This window comes from Perognathus longimembris, chromosome 21 (genome assembly GCF_023159225.1).
Source record: "Perognathus longimembris pacificus isolate PPM17 chromosome 21, ASM2315922v1, whole genome shotgun sequence".
NCBI lineage: Eukaryota > Metazoa > Chordata > Mammalia > Rodentia > Heteromyidae > Perognathus > Perognathus longimembris.
Window position 1 is genome coordinate 43,811,819 of NC_063181.1, and position 22,374 is coordinate 43,834,192.

The following is a 22,374-nucleotide window of genomic DNA, read 5'->3' on the forward strand; positions in this document are numbered from 1 at the left end:
TCCTCCCTTGAACCCCGTGACATTACTAATGTGCAAGGTCTCCTTCCTTGTCTTCTTCCTTTCCCCTCCTTTCTCTCCTCTCTCTAGATCTATAGAGATTTGGCTTGATACATTAGTCATTACTGCTTCCAAAAATATGTAATTGTAAATATGACTGGGAAAATTGCACAGTTTGCATAACTGTTAAGAGAACTCTTTAAATTTTCTTTTGGGTTGTGTTTGGGCATTGTGCTTGTTAGGCTTTTTCCATCACTTGAGCCCTACATACCACCAGTCTCCCCCCCACCCCCCACCTCCCACGGCTATTTCTTTGTTTATTTTTTTGTGCTGATCACAGCACTTGAACTCAAGGCCTTGGTGCTGTCTCTGAGCTGTTTTGCTCATAGCTGGCTCTGTACCACATGAGCCACAGCTCTATTTTTGGCTCTTTAATGGTTAATTGGAGATTAAAAAAAATTCGACGATTTCCCGCTTAGAGTGGCTTCAGACTGCAGTGCTCAGATTTTCGCCTCCTGACTAGTTAGAACTGCGAATGTGAGTCCCGTGCACCCCTGGCTTCCATGGTTATTTGTTAGGTCAGGCTAGCCTGGGCTTTGTTCCTCCTCTTGGCGGGGGGGGGGGGGGGGGGTGACAGTTATTGTGCTTTCTGATGTAGGTGGATTAACAGCTATTCCACCTGGGCCCATAGGTAGAAATGGAACCTCTGGAACTTTCTGCTTGTAGTGGCCTCAAGCTGCAGTCCTCTATTCTCCTTCCAGTTATCTGGGATTTCAACTTCGAGCCACCCATTGCACCCAGCTAGAGACATTTTTCTTAATAATACTCCTCTTTTGTTGTCATCTTGCTTTCCGTTACTCTCTAGGACTTTGTTATTAGACTGCCTGTCTTCTAAACATTGTAAACATCTATCATTTTTCAGTTGTAAAGGTGATGTACACAGTGGTCACATATGTCAGGTAATTAGTACATTACTTTTTGAACAGTATAACCCCTCCCTCTTTTTCTCCCATTCGTTCAGGCCCTTTCCTATAACTGGAAGATAATTTCTTGCTTTTAGCTCTTAAATTAGGGTGGTCTCGATGAAAGCATTCAGTTGTCATTTGTTTATTTATACTTATGCTTTGATTTATAACATAAAAATATTTTTCAGTTGTCTCTTAGCCCTGTGGGAATAATTCATAATTTTGGTTATTCTAGTAATTCTGGCAATTTTGATAATTCTGCTGCACAAAGCCTACGTTTAGGATTTTGACCCAGGGTTATCTCTATGAGAGCTACCTTTCATTTTGTAGCTAACACCATCTCATTTCTCTTGTGAAACTGAGTGAGTTTATGTTACGTTAGATAAAATAAATCAAACATTATTTTATGGCAGCTGTTGTTAACGCTTTGTGTCCAATTTTGGTTTTATCTGGGTATAAATCACTTGGCAAACATGCAGATGGCTCATCCGATTAGAATCTAGTAAATATGTCCCACTGTCAATTACAAAGATTGTCTCCCACTGGGAAACTGCCTTCTTATTTTATATTTTAAGGTTATTTTGAAGGAGAAAAAACTTTAACAGTATTTTCTTTCAGAGTACTTGGTTTTTATTTAAGAAATTTAAATTTATTGTTTTGGAAAGTTACGTTTTAAGCTTACTTGTCAAAAATGATGTTCAAAAGTATATTGTCACTTCAAATGTACCTCTTAATTCACTTTTCTAGATAGATACACACATATGTACATACATTAGGTATATATTATTTGATTTTATACAGTAGTTTGTATTTGGAGTTAATAGGAAATTTGTAAGGTGCAAATACACAATTTGTGTACTAATTTGTTTTTTTTCAGCGTTAAAAAGAACCTTTTACATATGTGGGCAAATGTTCTACCACTGAGTTATATCCCAGCCCACGTGTACTTTTCTTAATAATTTCTTTAAGGATTGATTTATTTTAAAGGCCAGGTTTGTATTAAAAATACATCCAAAGTGTAAGTATTTGATTTTATTTTGTGTGATAATTCAGTGCTTTAAAATTTCAGCTCAAAAAGAATTTTTACAGTGGATAATTTAAACATTAAAGAAGTTAAATATCTATAACCGGTATCTACACCCCTCTATACCCTTTACATATACAAACCTCCATGTACATACCTGCATACCTACATACATGTTATTCATCCCAAGGTGATAACATGTTCTTAAATTAAAAGCACTTTCGTACTGTACAGTCAGTTGAGCTCACTTATTTTTAATGTTACATCACCTGCTGTCAATCACAGCCCAAAAATATGAAATGGAAAATTTCGGGAATTATATGTTTTACTACATGGCCCTGCTCCTTTCACCCAACGATGTGAACAAATTATCGAGGTAGAGAGGGAGATGGGGTGAGGGAGGACAGCCACACGCTGTTACTGTGACGGCGTATTCTTGTAATTGTTCTGTTGTACTAGTTATTGCTAACCACACGGATTAATTTACAAATTACTTTACTGTGGGTATGTATGTATAGCAAAAAGTGTGCAGTTCATTACTCTGGATGGTTTCAGATATCCAGTGGAAATTTGCGAGCTTGTCTTTGGTGATTCAGTGTTGGGCTACTGTACTGCCCTGTAAATACAGTTCTTACCATTTTTGGATGAAAATTATCTGAACTTCTAAACCACGTGGCCACTTTGGATATGAACACATATTTTAAGCTTCCAAAAATTATGCTAGAATTTTAAATGTCAAGAAATTAAAGATTGGAGACTAAAACCTTAAAATGCTGCGAATAGCATATAAAGATAGCATACAGCTAGCTAACTACATAATTTATCAGTAAACAGTTTATTTGGAAAGAAAAGGAGATTCCAGGAATACTGCATAGAAATAGAATTACACTAGAACTGTTTTAAGCAGACCTAATGCAAACAGATTGAGGCATTATTTTGTAAAGACAAAAATACACCACATTCTTGGGTTTAAAAGTTGCCACTTTATACAGTGGATTCTCATATTAAAATTTTCTTTTAATCATTCCATGACAGCTTGCCCCTCTTAGAAGTTTTGAGGTACAAACTATGCTTTGTAAAAAAGTTCATATGGTCTTTTCTTTTTCAGTCGCCTGCATCAGGGTGCTTGCTTGCCCTCCTAGCTTGTGACTGGCACTGGCCCTATTCCATCCACATCACCACCCTGAGTTTTGTGGCGTATTTTGGAGATGGAGTCTGGTATTTATTTGTGCATGGGCTCCCCCGAACTATGATCCTCTGAATCTGAACCTCCTGAGTAGCTAGAATGAGAGGTATATCCACCTGGCTGGAGTCTGTCATTTCACTGGGTTATTTTACTCAGTTTTCTATGGATAGAACAGACTTTTTTGGCTGAGTAGTTAAAAATCAGTTAAAGTCCACTTAGATCACAGCTTTGGAGTCGGAAGTTCACAGAGCATGACACTGTTATGAATAGTACCTTTCTGATGGTCACCGCATGTCAGGACCAGCCATCGTGTGGAAATCAGAGGAAGTCATACTGAACTTGGTCTTTTCATCAAGGCACCATGGTTATCACGGACTCACTTTCATATTGTCAGCATGAATTCATGTATGTGAGCACCATACCCGTGTGATAGAATAACCTTATACCGTTTTACAGGTGACCTTCAAGCCATTAGTGGTTAGTTAGGCGTTGGGTATTGGTGTCTGCTTGTTTCTGAGTAACAATTGGTGTAGGATGAGCCTCTCTCTATTCCTGTGGAATGGCAACCCTTGTTCTTCTCTGCTTGCCCTCCTCCTACTGGTGTGGAGCGTCTATCCAGCTTTATGGGCAGGGCTTGGACAAGGGGTAGGAGCGCCTTAGCTTCCTTTGCCCAGAGTAGGTCTGCTCTAAGAAAAGGCTAGTAAGGGATTGGGAGCAGTTTCAGGCTCACATGGGATGAACCGTCTATGTTCTTAACCAAGGTTCGAAGATGAAATAAGTGCTTTTAGATTTGCTGCATGTCTTAGGACAGTTTCCAGAGGCTTTAAATGATGGTTTTTGATTTTTTAGCTACATTTATTTTGTTTTCCTGAGATACTCTGCTAAACCTCACTTAATAATACCATCCTGTATGTCCTAACTCCTTAACACATCTTAGAGACACATTATGCATCTAACAGATGAAATTAATATGCTTATTTAAATGGCTTAAGGCCATAAACTAGTTGGGGATGACCTTTCTTTCCCTTCCTTGGACTTTAAGTCTGTCCGCCTCCACAGATGTGTGGGGGACTTCAAATTACTATTAATGCAGAATTGAAATTTAACTCGAGGTTGTGACCGACACAGAAGTCAAGCTAGCTGGCGGGTGATGGGTACAGCGGTGGACGCTTTCTCAGGACAGAATCCTAGGGTTATTCTCAGGGCTCCTATTGATGTGCTCCCCTCTCTTCCCGTTTCAGACACGATTGTTAAACACTTGGATATAATGTCTACCTCTCATAAACAGTGAGTCCCCTGATTTCCTGCCACTGTTGGGCATTAAGATTGTGGAAGGGAACCTGCACTGACTGCTCGGCTCCCCCGGCCCCTCTCCCGTGTCCTGTAGCTGGCCCCGTCCCCCGGCAGGTGGCAGGTGCTTCTCTGAGGGCGGGACGCTGGCCCTGGGCAGACCCGGCCCGGCCACCCCGGCCTCCCCCCGGAAGTGGCACCAGGACGCCCAGCCGAGGTGGCTCGGTCGTTCCCTTGGCTGACACCTGCGTCCCAACGGGGACGTGGCAGAGGCGCATTTGTTCTTGCCCGAACCCACCCTTCCAGTAACAGGGAAACCTCCGCCTCCGGGGCAGGGGAGAAGTTCTGCAACATCTCAGGGCTCCTGGGGCCAGAACACAGGGGCGGGGAAACCGAGGCCCCGGGGTGCAGGCGCCCTGTTCCAGCGGCCACCCGGCGCACCCCAGGGGTGCGTGGCGATTGCCCAGCGCCGACCCGGAGCTGGGGCCTCCCCGCCGGCCCAGGCCTCCCCGACGGCGAACACCTCTGCCCAGGCCCCGCCACCAGGCCTGGAACGGACTCTGCAAAGCGCATGGCGTACTAAAGCGGTGTGAAGTAAGTCACCGCTCACCGCCCGAGGTATTCATGAAGGCACTGTGTGTACGCTCACAGAGACACACAGGTCCGGGGCTCCATGATCAGGGAGAGACTCTTCCTCCTGAGGCTACTTGTAAATGTAGTTTCCAGCGGGAACCATTGGAGTGAAGATTTGCCATCTCATTTCCCAAGGTGGAACAGCACAGGTGCTGACTCAGGGTTAGATTTTTCTTCCGTTCTGGTTGCTGTTAGATAGCATTGCCCCTCTCCACTTTTTTAGTCTTCCCTGCCTTTTCACTGCCATTTCCATCTTTTCAGTCCTTTACCAGTCAAAATGTTACAATTTTGAAGATTTACTGAAAGCATGAACATTTACTGAAAACATAAATGCCGGTATTCCTGATTATCATACCAATGATGTCATTCTCCTGTCAACAATTTGGGCATATCCAGTTAATACTGTGATCTGAGATGTTCTAACCATGCTCTTATGGGCATATTGCTATGAAACATTTATGAAACTGTTTGAAGTTATTTATTTAAAGATTGCTTTCATCAAAATATCTTCCAGTTTACTAATTTTATTCTGTCACCTCGCATCCATTGTACTTTTCATATTTGCTGTTTCCCTCCTTTGAAGCAAAATTTTGCCATTTTAAATATTGTGTCCAACATCTTGATCATGCAGGATACAGTTTAAAGTGGTTTTCTGCTAAGTTTAAGATCTGTGTAGTTTCCAGATTGGAATTTATCCAATTTCCAATAAAAATTGGCTTAAGTTTTCTCCATACCATGGAATGTATTTTTCTGCATTTCTGGGTGCCTGGAAGTTCTTGATTAGAAGCCAGATATTATGTTTATTACCTGCAATGCTGGATAGGTTTGGATTCTTTATCAGTATTATTGGTTTATTCTGGTGTGATAGAAGCATTTCTATTTCGGTTGTTTTTGTGAGATTCCTTAGTGAGACCCAGAGTAGCATTCTCTGTAAAGCTAACTGTTTTCTCTGACTGAAGTAAGCTCCTCTTCATAGTCTCTGCAGAATGTCTGCATCTGGATGTTTTGCTACCTGGCTGATAGGAAGGGCCACTATTCTTCACTCTGTTAGTTGTAACTTGTTGAGATTAGTGAACAAGAACACACTCACGCATGTGCTGCATGCAACTGTTACACATATGTTATAAAGAACAACCTAAGTCTAGAATGCATTCATTTCACCTCCCCTCAGTGCTGATAAAAGCCACGTGGGGCATTGTGGTCTCCACTGTGGGTGGCTCTCTTGTTCTGTGGCTGAGGGGCTCTGGACAACAGTCTTCCTTGAACTCCATCACTGAGGGCCAGACATTGTTTTCCTAGCAGGAATGGGAATTTAGATGGATCTTATTTATTATCTGGCTCAGGTACTGTCCTCCTCATAGTACAGGTATGTTCAGCACACACAGAGTGTTCAAGATGTCTGTGTATGTCTCTCCTCTGTCTCTATGGGTCCGGTGATCCTCCGCCCCTTGAGTTACCTGGCTTTCCTGGGATTCTCTTTTTCTGTGCCTTATCCGAGTCCTCTATGTGCTCAGCAAGAGCAGCCACAGGGCTCCACTTGATTCCTTCCTGTGCCTTTAACAGTTGGAGCTATCTTCTTTATATCCAGTGTCTTCAAAGTTGTTATGTATACTTTGTTTCCTTGCCTTTATCTGTTTTTGTTTCTCGTAGATGGATAAATCTGGTCCCTGTTGTTCTGCCATTTTACAGACAGAAACATATTTTTGTTACTTTTTTTATCAAAAGTAATGCAAGACAAATTTTTAAGGAAAAAGTCCAATGCAATACAGTGTGACACTCATTCTAGTTTTGTATTAGTATAAAATGGTCTCAGAACTTAAAATAATTATTTTTTCTAGTGTGTTTGTAGAAGTCTAACTTAAAACAATGTTTTTCGCTTTGCATGTTGTTCCTCATCTATCATTGCAGGAGGAATTGCTGTTTAGCAAGTTCATTTTATACTATATGAAATGGGCTGGTATTGAGCGGCTACTTCGACCAATTGAATAATAGTAGTCCAGGTCTTTCAAATTAAGATTATGGGCAAAATAGCCAATGATAGCCAGTATTTCCTAGATGTAGTTTGAAAGTCTTCTAGTCTTTTCTCTAGAGTACAATAAATATTTTCTCCAAATGAACTTTCAAGAGCCTTTAAGACTTTTGTCCATGTTCTACTTGAGTATATATACCTGTCTGAAACAGTAAGATACAGTTTCTAATGTGGATGTCTTTTTTAAAGTTTATTTTCCTCATTGTTCACAGAAAGAATAATGCCATGTTTTTAGGAGAGTTTTGCTAAGAAATTATTTGAAGCTTCAGTTAATATGTCTTACAATTATATAATTAACAGATAATTGTGGGGCATACTGTTAGCTGTAACCTTCTTTTTGACAGTTATGTTAATGTCTTCATATCAATTATGGTTCTTTTTCCCCTTTAAAAATCTCAGGTTTCATGGACTTACAAAGAAGAGTGAGAAGTGGAATTCATAAGGTTCTGACTCATTTATGTTACAGTTTCAATTTGTCATTTCTGCTGAGGTAATTTAAGTAAATTCATAGGTTTTCTTTTTCCTCAAATTATCCTTTTTGGCATGACAAGCATAAATTATTTTGCAAATCATTCTTAAATGGGTAAGATACAAATGTGAAAATGTAATATTGAACGTATTAGTTGCCTAAGTATAGAATATTGAATATGTATAAAGTATATGCATATTGAATTTAGTTTGATGCTCTTTAGAAAAACCTTCATGAATTTGTTCTTGGAAAATGATTAGTTATCTGACATTGAAATTAAGGACATGTACTGAAAGCATATGGCTGTCTTAACTCTTTGACCTCTGACTATTAAATACTTTGTTACTTGTCAGAAATAAGTATGGCCTAGATTTTTAAGGCAGTTGGAATTTTTAAATTGGTAATGTGAGGGAAAAACTTTAATGCAGTGAAATCCTTTTTGCTAATATGTGGTCAAGATTTATTTCTTGGCATTTGTGTATGTAACACAGCTTCCTTTTATTTTTGGCTAGAAAATTATTTTATTTCCTTTTAGCTTTTAAGTTTACATAGTACTTATTCCCTTTCTTTGTACAAAGGTTTAGGCTTACTTATCCTTTCCTTGATGCTCTTCTTTGTGTCGATTACTTTAGGTCCTGAGTTAATTTTCCTTCGTTTAACATCACTTACAAAGTAATGTAACTGGCCCCCAAATCCCATGCCCTTTTGTTTTTAATGTCAGAGAAAGTTTTTATTCTCATTTGGAATGATATATTCTCAAGGCACAAAATTCTAGTTCTAACTTTTTTTTTTTTTTTGGCCAGTCCTGGGGCTTGGATTCAGGGCCTGAGCACTGTCCCTGGCTTCTTTTTGCTCAAGGCTAGCACTCTGCCACTTGAGCCACAGCGCCACTTCTGGCCATTTTCTGTATATGTGGTGCTGAGGAATCGAACACAGGGCCTCATGTATATGAGGCAGGCACTCTTGCCACTAGGCCATATCCCCAGCCCTCTAACTTTTTTTTAACACATTAAATATTTAACTCTACTATTTTGTTTCTTGAATGGTTTCAGACAAGTCAGATAGAAGTCTTTATCTTTTGTACTTTTTCAGTAATGCATTTTTTTTTCCTCTAACTTTTCTTTTTCATTATTTAAAAATAAAACGCCTGCATGACTTTTCTTGGTCCTTATCCTTCTTGGTGCTCCTTATTTTATTAGTTTTAAATATTTTGCCTGTATTTTTCCCCACTTCTCCTTTTTAAGTTCTCATATTCCCATTATGGAAATGTCACATATTTGCAGTTTTCTCACAGTAACGGACATTCTGTTTTTTTGCTTGTTTGTTTAGTAGCCCTTCACTTTTGAGGCTTCTATTAAACCAGCTTCAAGTTCTGAAACTTTACAGCTGTAGCCTACTATCAGCCCATCAGCAGCCCATAAAATAAACTATATTTTTATTACAGTGGTTTTGATCTTTACCATTTATTTAAGTGTTGGAAGAGGGAGGAAACATTATAGTCCTTTGGTTAGTATTCACTCTTTTAGTGAGCCTATGTTCTAAACTGCAGACTTCACAAGTGTTTCTGGTGGAAACATGAGATTTTTTTCCTTATATGCTGAGCTGGTAACCAGAGATGTACTTACTTGGCCATTTTGCTGAAGTTTTCAGTTTGGTTAGGTGACTTTTAAATTTAGTTCAACTTAAACATGCAATATTGTAATATTTTCCCTATTTTGGAATTTGATGAAACCAATGTTTTGTTCTATTGTATGCTGGATCAGAAGTAGAGATGGCGGAGTAGATTCCATGTTGATGGGGTAATCAGTATTTTCTATTTAAAATGATCTCATTTTACTTTTAATATCTTTTTTCAAGCCGGCATTGGGGCTTGAACTCTGAGCTTCACACTCTTGCTTGGCTTTTTTACTCAAGGCTGGTGCTCTGCCACTTGAGGCACACCTCCATTTCTGGCTTTTTTTCTGGTTAGTTGGAGATACGAGTCTTACGGACTTTTCTGCCCAGGCTTGCATTGAACCTGTATCTTCAGATCTTAGCCTATTTAGTAGTCAAGGTTACAGATGTGAATCAGCAGTTCCTATTTTCCAATTTTAAACTGAGTTTACTCCTGAAGTATTTAGTTGTTATGATAAAGTTTCATATAATTACTTAGGAAACCTGCTGGAAAACATTTGTTTTAAACTTTTGTAAGTATTTGTTTGAATTAACTTCTTTTTTAAATGTATTTGCTGTTAGAAAGCTGTGGTTAGTCCAGGAAAGACTCTGTAGCTGACTGACATTGGAGGAAAATGAACTTTGTATTCCAAGTAAAAGTAAATAGTACTAACCAGAGCAAGAATATTAATATAAATGTTGAATTGTAGAATTAGAAAACAAAACAATACTAGTTTTGAAGGGCAGTTAGTTGGATTAAGAGATGTGTAGACATACAGAAATGTAAAGAATATTAGCTGGTTATAAGGAGATTTAGACTTAGAGGTAGGTAGTGATTGTTGTTTATATCATTTCTTTGATGAAGTTTTATTATTGTAACCATTAAGTTGGTAAAGCCTATAGGAAATACTGCTTTATTGTTTGCTTTCTCATAGTAGGTTATAAATTAAAAATGAATTGGGCTGGAGATGAGGAAAAGACATAACCATCCATGAACATTTGAGGAGGTAACTCCGTTTCAGTTTGAGATAACAGGTGTGAAGTGTTCCATTGCTTTCATACTCAGATCTGAGTTCTTCTCTCCTTGGGCCCATTCTGTAAATATGGTAGTCTCTGCAATGCATTCTGAACTTCCTTGTGGTCATTTGATTAGCACTCTTGATTGTACTCAAAGAATTTCATCTTTGGTAGGTTGGTTGCCTGGAAGTTGTTTAGTAGCGATGAAATGACTAACCTAATAGTGATTATAAGTATAAAGATATAATATGTGCAAATTCTGTGCTGAAATCATTTATGTGTTATAGAAATTGTCCCTTATTTTTGAAGCAAATGTAAGCTCGTTGAAAAAAAGAAAAGTAATTCAATGATCAAATCTTAATATTATAAGTTCATTTTTTACAAAGTCAGTGAATATTGTTTGGGTAGAAAGTTTGAATTTGGGTGTTTTATTCGAACGAATCTTAGGAGGATGAAATCTGAGCACTATTTGAAAAGTACTTATATTTTTAGTGTGTATGTGTGCGTTTGTGCTCGTGTGCATGGTATATGCATGTGTGTGTGCATGGGTGAGCGCATGCAGGTTCTAGGGCTAAAACTGAGGGCCTGGAGACTGGCCCTGAGCTCTTTTTACTCAAAGCTAGCACTCTACCGTTTGAGCCACAGCTCTACTTCTAGCTTTTCTGGTGCCTAATTGGATATAAGTACCAGGGACATTCCTGCCTAGCCTGGCTTCAAACCATGATCCTCAGATCTCAGTCTCTTGAATAGCTAGGATTAAAGGACTGAACACACTGGTGCTAGTCTACTGGTGGCTTGTCTACTATGTCTTTATTTGGTGGTATATAAAATTAATTGCTTTGACTGCCTCCAAAGTTTTTCCACTAAAATATTTAGTGACTGGTAACCTTCTAGTAGGCAATAACAGGTCTAATAAGTTCATAAGGCAAGATAGAGTTTTATGGTTTGAGTGGATCTCCTGAGAGATCTAGCCCATGGAACAAGATCAAGTAGTGATTCTTCCACCTAGTGGTAAAACCGTGGAAACTGGGACAATAGAGCCAAACTCTTAAGGTCTCATTCTGTGGAGAAGTGTGTGTGTGTGTGTGTGTGTGTGTGTGTGTGTGTGTGTGTGTGTGTATGTTTGTGTATTAGAACTAGGGAAGGGAATGGGAATACCAAAATTGAGAGACAAAGGATAAAAAGACAAACCAATGCAACAGCAATACTTACAAAACTATATGGTTTAAACCAACTGTACAACTCATGGGGGGGATGGGGAGGGAGGAGGTGAGGAAAAAATGAGGGAGGAGGTAACAAGTTGGGTAAGAAATGTCCTCACTGCCTTTTATGTATGAAACTGTAGCCCCTTTATACATTACTTTAACAATAAAGAAATGAAAAAAAATCATAGACCATATGGGGGTTAGTTCCATAGTGATTTAGGTTTAAATTTGATCCTTTCTGTATTAGTTTATTAATGCCCATTGGTGGAATATGTAGTAGCGGGGACATTCCTTTCATATTAGTTTCTAGCGGAATCTTAGGAGGCTTATAAAGGGAGTAGGGAAATGGACAGGGGCATTCTGAAGATAGTGATAGTGAGTCCATGCACTGAATGCTATTGGATAGTAAAGGATGGCTCGAGTTTCACTGGAGAGATGATAGCTACAGATGCCCTGAGATGATGATTTTTTTTGTAGATGTGGGAATAATAGTATGTTACATGTTTTAAAAATCTGCTACTATTTTGTTAGGTATGCAAGTAATTAAAATGAATTTTTGTTTTAATAAATTTACCTTAATAGTAACACATAAGGGAAACAGCCATATTTACTACATGTATAAGCATAGTGCTGGAATTCTGTGGGTACATTAAATAGCTACTTGCATTGAACCATATTTTCTCTGTGAAATACTTGTTTTTCATTTGCTAGAATTACATAGACCCTTGTCTAAGAATTGTTTAATTGTATTTTGTGGCTTCATTTGTGCCAGGTTTTACCTAATATACTGAATGAAATTATTTGTGAGATCTTTTTCTGGTTATTTATATTATAATCTTATTTTTTCAGTGTTTGGAATGTTCTGAAATGTAGAACTAGCATTTGCTTTTACATTATGATTTGTATTGCATGGGACTTCTTTAAGTATTCACTATATTTTTGTACTGATCATTCAAAACTATGTTGTATAGACTATATTAGTTAAATTTAGTCTGGAAAAATATAAATTTACTGAATTCCAACACAAATAAGATGAAAAGTATATACACACTTTTATTTCCACACAGTTAATTTTTGCATACTTTATCAAGTAGGCTGTGTCATTCCTTACATTTTTCATCTTGTGAAAAGAATTAGTAGAAGAAAACAAGGCAGTGGTTTGAAAGAAGTATGGAGTTTGAAGGCAAAGCCATAATGATACTGTCATGTGCAAAGGGCTTAATCTTTATAAATGAAGTGGTGGTAATTGCTACCCTTCTGGGCTATTGCAAAGACTAAATGTGTGTGTGTGTGTGTGTGTGTGTGTGTGTGTGTGTGTGTATGTGTGTGTGTGTGTAACTTCTGTGTATGTATGAGCATATACTATGTATATCCATAGATTCGTATAATGCCTAATGTATAATGAATTTAGTTTTTGTACCTGTTACTATCACGTAATATTTTTATACAAAGAAAAAGGTACTGGAAGTTATGGGCAAATAACATTAGGCTATAATGTAAAACTATAAGCCTGAGTATAAGTGAAACGAATGTTGATAGATTATGAGAATGTTTTGTGATGCTAGGATAGAGACCAACGTTTTAAATAAGAGTAAAATAATTTTGGCATGTAGCCTAGTGGTAGAAATGCTAGTTTCTAGGTGTGATCTCTGGAACCACTCATACACACCACACAAAGAAATGAGTAAAGAAAAGGACAATTTGACCATATGTTAAGAAATTTTGTAATAAGGAAAACACATGTCAAGTCCAAGATTGTCATGCAAACACTTAACATTAGTAATATGTTACTTGTTATTCATCAAGAAAAAGTTTTTTTTTATGGAAACAAGTAGTTTATCATTGTTGTTGTTATTTGCAATGTACCATGGAAATTATGCCTTTTTAAGAGCAGACCCTCAATTGGAAATGAGTAATCTGAACAGCCAATGTACCATTGAGACTTGAGTGGTTTAAATAATCATATTCAGTAAGTGATCATCATGAATATGAAGATTACAAGAGAATTGAAATACATAGAAGTACATGAAAGGTCATGCATATTTTACTGTACTTTTCATTTTCTCAATATAGAACAGATATTTGGGTAGCATTTAATTTTTAGTACATATAAAATAAATAATTGACAGGTGAATTCAAGTATATTGGAAGGTATACTCAGGTTATGTGCGCATTCAGTCCTTTTTTGTATGAGTCTTGAGCAGGTAGCTGTCTAAGAGTTTTGGCCATATGTAGGGGTTCCTGGAATGGTAATGCTTCCTAAGGAACTAAATATATTAGTAATTTGTATGGAAAACCAATTTGGCAGGATTTTACAATTATAAATGTTGCATATTATACAGTGTGGTAAATGAAACCTTTGTTGTTCACAGAGTAATTTTTAATGTATATAAGATTAAAAATGATAATTGTATTGAAATATCAAAATATAAAAAACTAGAGTACCTTTGTGAAGCGTCTCTAATGGGAATCTCTAGTAATGGGTCATGATAAATGTCACAATCCAAAATAGTGACTAGTGCAAACCATGTCTTGAGTTATCAGCAACAAATCAAATGTAGTAGAAAAGTGTTTTCTCCTGGTATAACATATAGTACTAAGTCTTTTGTGTTTTTGTATCTCTAACTTATATGTTAAGTGCTAAGTTTTAGTTAGAAAATTGTGAAAATCCTTTGTTCCCATTTCAAGTTCAGGTATTCCTGAATTTTAGTCATGGAGATAGTGGACACTCAGCTTAAGACCATTGGAGAATATCTCACTGAAGAACAGTGCTAGTGGTTATAGCATTGTTTAAAAAATAGAAACAGGAAAAACCTTTGTCACCATTACGTAGAGAGATAGAAATCATACAGGGATGGCAATGGGATTAAATTCTCAGCAGCTGTGGAGATGACTGAATTTTACCTATATGTGTCCATGCACATGATTTCAGAAGTAAAAATGGAAGAGTTTCAGTATGATGAGCATGCGATACTGAAAAAAATAAAGTCAGAAGTACAGTCACAGTATGCATTATTGTGCCTTCTTGCACCTGTGTGTGTCTTTATGTATATGAAAACAATTTACCTGTGAAAGGCAAATCAAATGAAATAAAATATAAAGATATACCTATAATATTTTAGTTCTTTATTTTCTTTAGTACTTCAGTTCTTTTATTTCTGAAGATCTGGAATAGAGATTTTCCTCAGTGATATTTACTCAGTGATAATGAGCCTTTACTCAGTTTTAAATAGTTCTCAGTTTTCAAAGTGATTATAATAGAATATTTTATATAGCTCTATAAATATTAATAAATTGTATATTGTATAAATAAGTATTATAATAATGGAGAAGTGACACCAAGATAGCAGTTAAAAATTAGACTTTTTACATGTGTGCTGGTGGCTCATGCCGGTCATCCTGGCCATTTGGAAGTCTTGACATATGAAGATTGTAGTTTGAAGCCAGCCTAGGCAGGAAAGTCCATGAGAGTCTTATGCCTATGATCTTAAAAAAAATCTGGGATTGGAGCTGTGGCTCCAAAGGGGTAGAGCACAAGATGAACAAAGAAGCCGAGGGCCTGGATAACATCCTGAATTCAAGCCCTAGTACCAGCACAAAACCAACACAAACCAAAACACCCCTTTTTTTTTTGGTCATGTATTACTGCTGCATATTGGTTACTCATAGAATTACAAAATTCGTATTTTGAAATTGATGCAAGGTCTTGTTTTCTTTTTTGTTTTCCATTTGGAATGTGAAAGTATGTCTTTCAGTGAGCTCTTATTTATGACAGCAGACTGTAAACTGTGAAGGTAGTTAAGGTACTTTGCTATAACTTAGTCTCAAATTTGCCCATTTTTATCATCTTTATTATCAGCAGAATTATCCTAGTAAGCTTACAGAAATGTTTTAGTTCTTTGACATACATTGGTTGCTTCTCTCTTTTGCTTCACTAAACTTGAATTTAAATATCTGGGATTGATTATTCAATTTCTTAGTAAAGAAATACATAAAACTGGTTGCTGAGAAACTTCTGTTACATTTTCTAGGTCATTTTTACTGAAAAGAACTAAAGGGATAGTAGAGGTAGATGGAGTAGAAACTGTAAGGTACAATATAATGAAGCATCCCTATTATCTCAAATGGCAACTTGACCCAAAAGTCAGGATTAGATTACAGTGAAGTATGACTTCCAAGAGAGCAGAATGGATCAGCAGATGGGAAGATGAGCCTAGTAGCCATGCAGGGATATACTAAAGTGGCTTTGGTTAACATTCTTTTCTGAACCATCAGAATTTCTGGACTCTTCGCTGATTGTGTTTTTAATATCTCTTATTTCTCTTATTTCGTCCTTTTCTGATCAACAATTACTGTTGGGATTATCAAGTGGCCATAGGTAAAAATTCCAATAATATAGAAATTTATACAACATAAATGAATATATTCTTGAAGTCTCCTCTAGAAATAAACGACTACTAATTTTGTTATTTATCCTTTTTTTGAAAGGTAATTATCCTCATTTCAACCTGCAGTTTATTTGGTGTTCTTTTTTTTTAACTCAAAGCCTGTAGTGACTATATGTGACAGATTTGGATCTTTTGAATTCTCAGTTTCTTCTCTAGTCTCTTCCTCGCCTTGTAAATATTTGATGAACTGTTTATCTGATTGTGGAGCACAGTGGGTTATAACATTTAAGTGAGCATGGAGATGCCACCTGTTGGATGCGGCCTTCTGGGGACTCGGGAATGGTCTCAGCAGCTGCACAGAGGTAGCCAGTGCAGCCAGGCTTCTTGGGTGCATAGGGCACACACTTCACTCTGTAACTGCCGTTGCCAGAGGTCTTCATCCTCTGTTTCATGTTTAAATGTGTTTGTATCTAATAAACAGTGTGCTTAAAATCTAGTTTTTTACCATCAATTCTGTCTCTCTTCTTGGGTTCTTTATTTTGACTCATCTTTTGGTTAGATTGTACACTAGAGTGGTTTCACCTCCATAAGGGGCTAATGGGTACTGAGTTCTCTAAGTTATTGCTTGCTTTATTACCTTACATTTTTATAGCTTGTGCCAGGACTAAATTACAAGCATAAATGGTTATTTATATAAAAGGATAAAGAGAATGACTTTGGGAACATTTTAGTCTCTCTTGGGACATCATGAATTAGACTCATTGCTCTAGTATAATGCCTTTTACATAAAATCCCATGCAAGACATTTTTTTGGATATTTCAGTGCTTCTGGGAACAATCCGTCTGGAGGTAGTAGATAGCTATAACACTTTTTGATATTCCTTTTACAGAGATTAGAAAGCAAATATATTATTCTACCCACAAAACTTGACTTGCTCCTTTGGCATTTGACAGTCACTTGGTGTATATATCCTATATAAGTTGAAAAAATGTTACAAAAATTTAATGTACACTTAAAGCTTTGCTTTTTGACTTGCTTTTGTATTCTATTTAATTTTTCTTTTAGTAATTTAACCTTTCTAGTTTTTACTGATTTATATAATTCAAGAATACATACATTTGCTGAAAAAATCAAATCTAAGATGCACAGCCTAAGTAATTTTTGTTTTTCCACATTGTAAGACTAAAACTTCAGCTCTGACACATGTGTTGGTATTAACAGTCAAGAGTTGCATACTGTCACTTCTAAAGTAGTAAAGCCTATTTTATGATACACTATATTATAATAATAGGTTACATGCTCCCCTCATTTACATTGGTAATGGCGATCTTGCCTGGGTCTGTGTCCTCAGGAGAGTAAGAACATGTGTCTGTGTACAGCTGCAAGGTGAATTTTCTCCCTGCTCTTAACAGCTGCTGTGATTCTTAGGATCTGGTACTTGTTTTAAAATGGGACATTTATTTATACAATAATAAATATCCAACAGAAGGACATGAAAGACTACTATAAAGATCGTGACAAGCTAATGCACTGGTACAATAAAATAGGGATGTTAATGGAGTCCATTTTGTGACTATCCCTTATAAAAATTACTTCATATTTGATCCTTTAAAGAAAATGTCATTGTATTCTTTGTAGAATACAATCTCGACAGGAGGAGAGGGCATTGTTGTGTACTTTAGCATTTTACAGCAAAAAAAAAAAATAGCCATAAGTCAGATCCATAAATTTTTAAAAGCCTGTTTTCATATTATAGTAAAAATAAAACAGTAACTTCCAATACCTCGAGTCCATTTTCAACTACACTGATGACTCTTATGACCTTTATCTCCACAATTTTTTGTAGCTTTACCTGTTGTAAAATTGTTACCATCTATCTTCCAACTTACTGTTATGATGTTTTTTTTCCTTTTTTTTAACTAGTCATAGACCATATGTACCTTTCTGATGTCCAGTATTTTATTTTATGAATGTACTGTTTCGTAGCTAATTTTAGCTATTTTAATATGTATTCTATTAATCACCTAAGTGTTTAGATATTTTCATAAAATATTTTGTTGGCTATATTAAGAAAATATGATTAGTAAATTAATTTATACTTCATGTATTTTGTATTTGTTTTATGTAGAGGCCTTATATTTAGGCATGAATTTATTTCGTGATGTACTTGAATTCTGAATTCATGGATCTAATTTTGTTTTTACTGCTAGTATAAAATACAAAATATTTTAAAGTATACTGTTTGATGTTTTCTCTGATTAAATACATACACACACACACACACACACACACACATCTATAGCAGTGCTATTAAGTTTTTTAATTTGGCTGGGTGCCGGTGGCTCATACCTGTAATCCTAGCTACTTAAGAGGCTGAGTTCTGAGGATCATAATTTGAAGATGGCTTGTGCACAAGACTCCAGTTAATTACCAAAAAGTCAACAATACAGCTGTGGCTCAAATTGTAGAGTGCTAGCCTTGAGCACAAAATTTCAGGGACAGAAACCACTTCCTAAGTTCAAGCTCCAGTACTGACACACAGAAAAACAAAGCCAAAAAAAAATTCTTAAGTTTTATGGTTACCAGAGGATAGTTAAACTTTTCCTGGAGGAAAAATTCTGTTTTTCCAATACGTAGTTTAGTAATTTTACTTACGTGAGAAGCCTAAGTCTTTTAGTTAGAACAGTAGTGATCATATTGGTTCTTATATTCTCAAGCTCTAGCTCTGTGCCTCCCACACAGTATTTTTGAGTTTATAGAGTATGATTTCTACTTGTATTAAGAAATGCACGTGATTTTGGATTTACTTCCATTTCTTGAGAGCATGCTTTAAGTGTTATCCTGAAAATTTCCCAACAAATCTATCAAAGTATGAAATGGGGCTGGGGATATGGCCTAGTGGTAGAGTGCTTGCCTCAAAGTATGAAATGGTTAGTCTGTTTTCCTTTTGTGCACCTTTTGTAATCATGAAATAGGAAAACTAAAAATCACACATTTTGAAAATCTACCAATATAAAATAACACTAAGTGGTAATCCTCTATCCTTTATCTGAATTTATAGTTCTGAAATTTTCATACCAATTTTGACTAGTATTGAAAACTTTGCATACTAAAAATTTGAATAAGTTATAGATTTATATTGTGTTATTTGTCTTTTTTCATTTTGAAATAATTCAAGATTTAAGTTGCAAAAATGTACAAAGTTTGTATGTCTTTCTCATAATCTCCAAGGTGAATAGAGCTACTAAAAATAAAACATTGTTCATCATTACTAGCTAACCTGTACTCTGTTATTCCATTTTCACTAGTTTCCATTAAAGATCATCTTCCTGTTTCAGGAACCAATCAAATCAGTTCTGAGTTTGACATTATCTTGTCCAAGTTTTCTTGTCCTGTCTCCTTAGCTTTCTCCTTTCTATGATGGTTCCTTAGTCCTTTCCTTCTAGCCCTTTTCTTCCTAGTCTTTAATGAGTTTGTTACCTATGAAGAGTATTGTTTAGGTATTTTGTAATATATTGCTTTACTTGAGTATCTCTAATGTCTTCCCATGATTAGAATGACGTTACAGATTTTGGGGAGGCATAGCATAAAAGTGATCTACCTCAGTGAACTGTGCCCATGAATTATCTAATGTCAATAAGTCTTCTTACTAGTATTGTTAATTATTATTTGGGTAAGGTGGTATTTACTGTATTCCCCACTATCATAGTTAATGTTTTTGCCATGGTGATTAATAAACATCTTGAAGGGCACTGTGTGATGAAAGTACATAATTTGTCCTATAAAAAAATCACCTAAAGTAGTCAACTTTCCTGAGTCTTATTTTAATGAAGATTATTTAAAGTTTCCTCTGTGGATTCTAAATATCTCTTTGGAATTTTTCTGTAATCATGGTTTATTCCATTTCTATTATTCATAAAGTAATTTATTCTGTGATTTAGAATTCAATCCTATTGTCATTTCTCTTGTGCTCAGTTTTTCAATGTTTGGTAATTTAGTATTTTCTCACATTGTTTTTGTTCCCAGTGACTTGAGCAGGAACTCACTGCACTATATAAGAAAGTATCATAAGTTTACAATTCATGTAAATTTTTTCTCCTTTAGCCTTTTAATTGACCACTTCTTTAGGAAACCTGGATTCTTTCTAATGATGCCGGTATTTAGAAACCAAGATTTGTTGCTATTGGCATACCAAAGATTTTCAGCCCTTTCAGGAGAGCTTAGAAACACACACACACACACACACACACACACACACACACACCCACCCCCGAGCTTAGAAACACATACAGCCTTCATTTGTCCATGCAGGTTTATATTTGTTTCTCCTTTCTGTATATTTCTATTTCAAAAGCCACAAACTGATAGGGATGCCTCCCACATCTATCTCAAACCACAGAGTGGCTGTCAGGACCAGCCACTGAGTTCTACCATTCAAAGGTTATTCTCAAGCTTGTTGCATATATATCTGTACCGTCTTTTCAGCCTGCATAGCAGACCTTAAATATTGAGGAGACATGCCTTTATATTTAACTCCTCAAATACGTAGGTATGTCTTCAAATTCTGCATTGTAATGAAGCACATACTGTGTGGTTCTCAAGTTTCTGTGCATCTGCACTTGTTAACAATTTTTGTATGACTTTCTTTTCAAGGATATTGCTACACAGAATTCTTGGAAGATAGACACAATGTCTTCTATGATAGAAAGCAGATTTTTTTTCTTGTGCAGGAATATACAAGAAATGTGTTGCTTGCAGGGTTTTCTAGCATTTCCTTAAAAAGATAGGGGTAATCTAAGAATTGGGTTATTCAGCATCATCTTTCAAGGGCCTGTTAGGATGTGAAAGACAAGGAGCTCATTCTGACTGCTGTGGCATAAGCAGTATCTTTCACTGAGAATTCATACTTGTACTGGCTGTGAGATTTAACTTTGGCTTCTTTAATACCTGTGAGTATAGTACAAAATTTGATTGTCTGGGGCTGGGGATATGGCCTAGTGGCAAGAGTGCTTGCCTCATATACATGAGGCCCTGGGTTCGATTCCCCAGCACCACATATACAGAAAACGGCCAGAAGTGGCGCTGTGGCTCAAGTGAACAGAGTGCTAGCCTTGAGCAAGAAGAAGCCAGGGACAGTGCTCAGGCCCTGAGTCCAAGCCCCAGGACTGGCCAAAAAAAAAAATTTTTTTTATTGTCTGCAGTTATTTTAAGTTTTAGTAGATCCGTAGTGATATAATGATGTAATGTTTTAAAAAATAAAAAGGTGAGCATGGTGGCTCAAGCCTGTATTCCTAGCTACGTGGGAGGTGAAGATGGAGACGAACATGAGCAGAGAACTTCACAAGACTCCATCTCAACTAATGATTGTTACCTTGAGTGACAGGGAAAGTACAGTGGCACGTGTCTGTCATCTCGACGACAAAGAGAAGCAACAAGGATCATAGTCCCTGACAACTAAGGCATAAGGCAAGGCCCTTGTCTGGAGAGTAACCGACACAAGGTGACTGGTGGCCTGGCAAAGTGGCTCAGATAGAGCAAGTTCCTAGCAAGGTTAACTGCCGGAGTTCAGACCCTCGTATTGTCCAAGCCCAAAACAAATTCCTCTAAGAATAATATTGTAGAAGTTAAAGTACACAATTGTGTATGTGTTAATTTGTTGTGTGTTGTATTTAATGAGAAAGCCATACTACAATATACAGGAAGTCATAGGTAACAATTTTCAAGGCCAATTCCCTTTCATCATTAATGGATTGTGTGCTTGATTTCTAGCCTGATGATTCTGTCTTTTCATCGAAAAGACACATTGAAATGTCACGTTGTTACATATTTAAAATATAAATTGTTCATATAGTATATATAACTTATTTTTTTCCTTGTACGGAAAATTTATAGATACCATGTTGTCTTGCCAACAGATAGTAAAAGTCCTATGTACCTTCCCAGTGTTAGGGGTATATTGATGAGACAGAATATTTTCTAAAATAAGCTTCAATTTAGTTTTAGTTTAGTAAGATTATGATTTCTTTATAAAAACATTCATATTTGTAGGCAAAAATAAAGCCTTACTCATTAATATAACTAGATTTAAGTAGTTGTTTTGAAGTTGACCTTGTGCTTTTTTCTTATAGCAAAATTGTGTCAGGTGTTTTTGTGTTGTTTTTTATTGGTATGGGGCTTGAACTTAAGGCCTGGGCACTGTCGCTGAGCTCTTCTGGTTAAGACTAGTGTCCTACCACAGCTCCACTTCCCGTTTTCTGGGGGATAATGGGAGATTAAAGTCTCATGGCCTTTCCTGGCTGGGATGGCTTTGAATTGCAATCCTAAAATCTCAGCCTCCTGAGTAGCTAGGATTACAGGCTTGAGACACCACACACAAGTTCAAGTTTTTAATACTAACAGTAATCTCAGTAATAATCCATATTTTTTCATTTAATTAGCATACCAGAACTTAATGTTGGGCATGAATTGCAATTTCAAGATTCTATATGTTGGATTGGTTACTATTTCTCCTTCCTTT

At 36.6% G+C, this 22,374-nt stretch overlaps 1 protein-coding gene across 2 annotated transcripts in view; it reads left to right on the forward strand.

Annotated features, from left to right (window-relative positions):
- Window positions 1-22,374, forward strand: part of Tusc3 (tumor suppressor candidate 3) — a 127,604-nt gene that overhangs the window by 25,910 nt on the left and 79,320 nt on the right. Inside the window, exon 1 of one of the 2 annotated variants that reach the window (XM_048330479.1) lies at window positions 7,554-7,614. The exons of the other annotated variant lie outside the window; for it this stretch is intronic. Within the exon in view, the coding sequence (XP_048186436.1) occupies window positions 7,582-7,614 (33 nt within the window). The 5' untranslated portion in view covers window positions 7,554-7,581. Of the gene's footprint in view, window positions 1-7,553; window positions 7,615-22,374 lie in introns of those variants that run through there. 2 annotated transcript variants of the gene reach the window in all.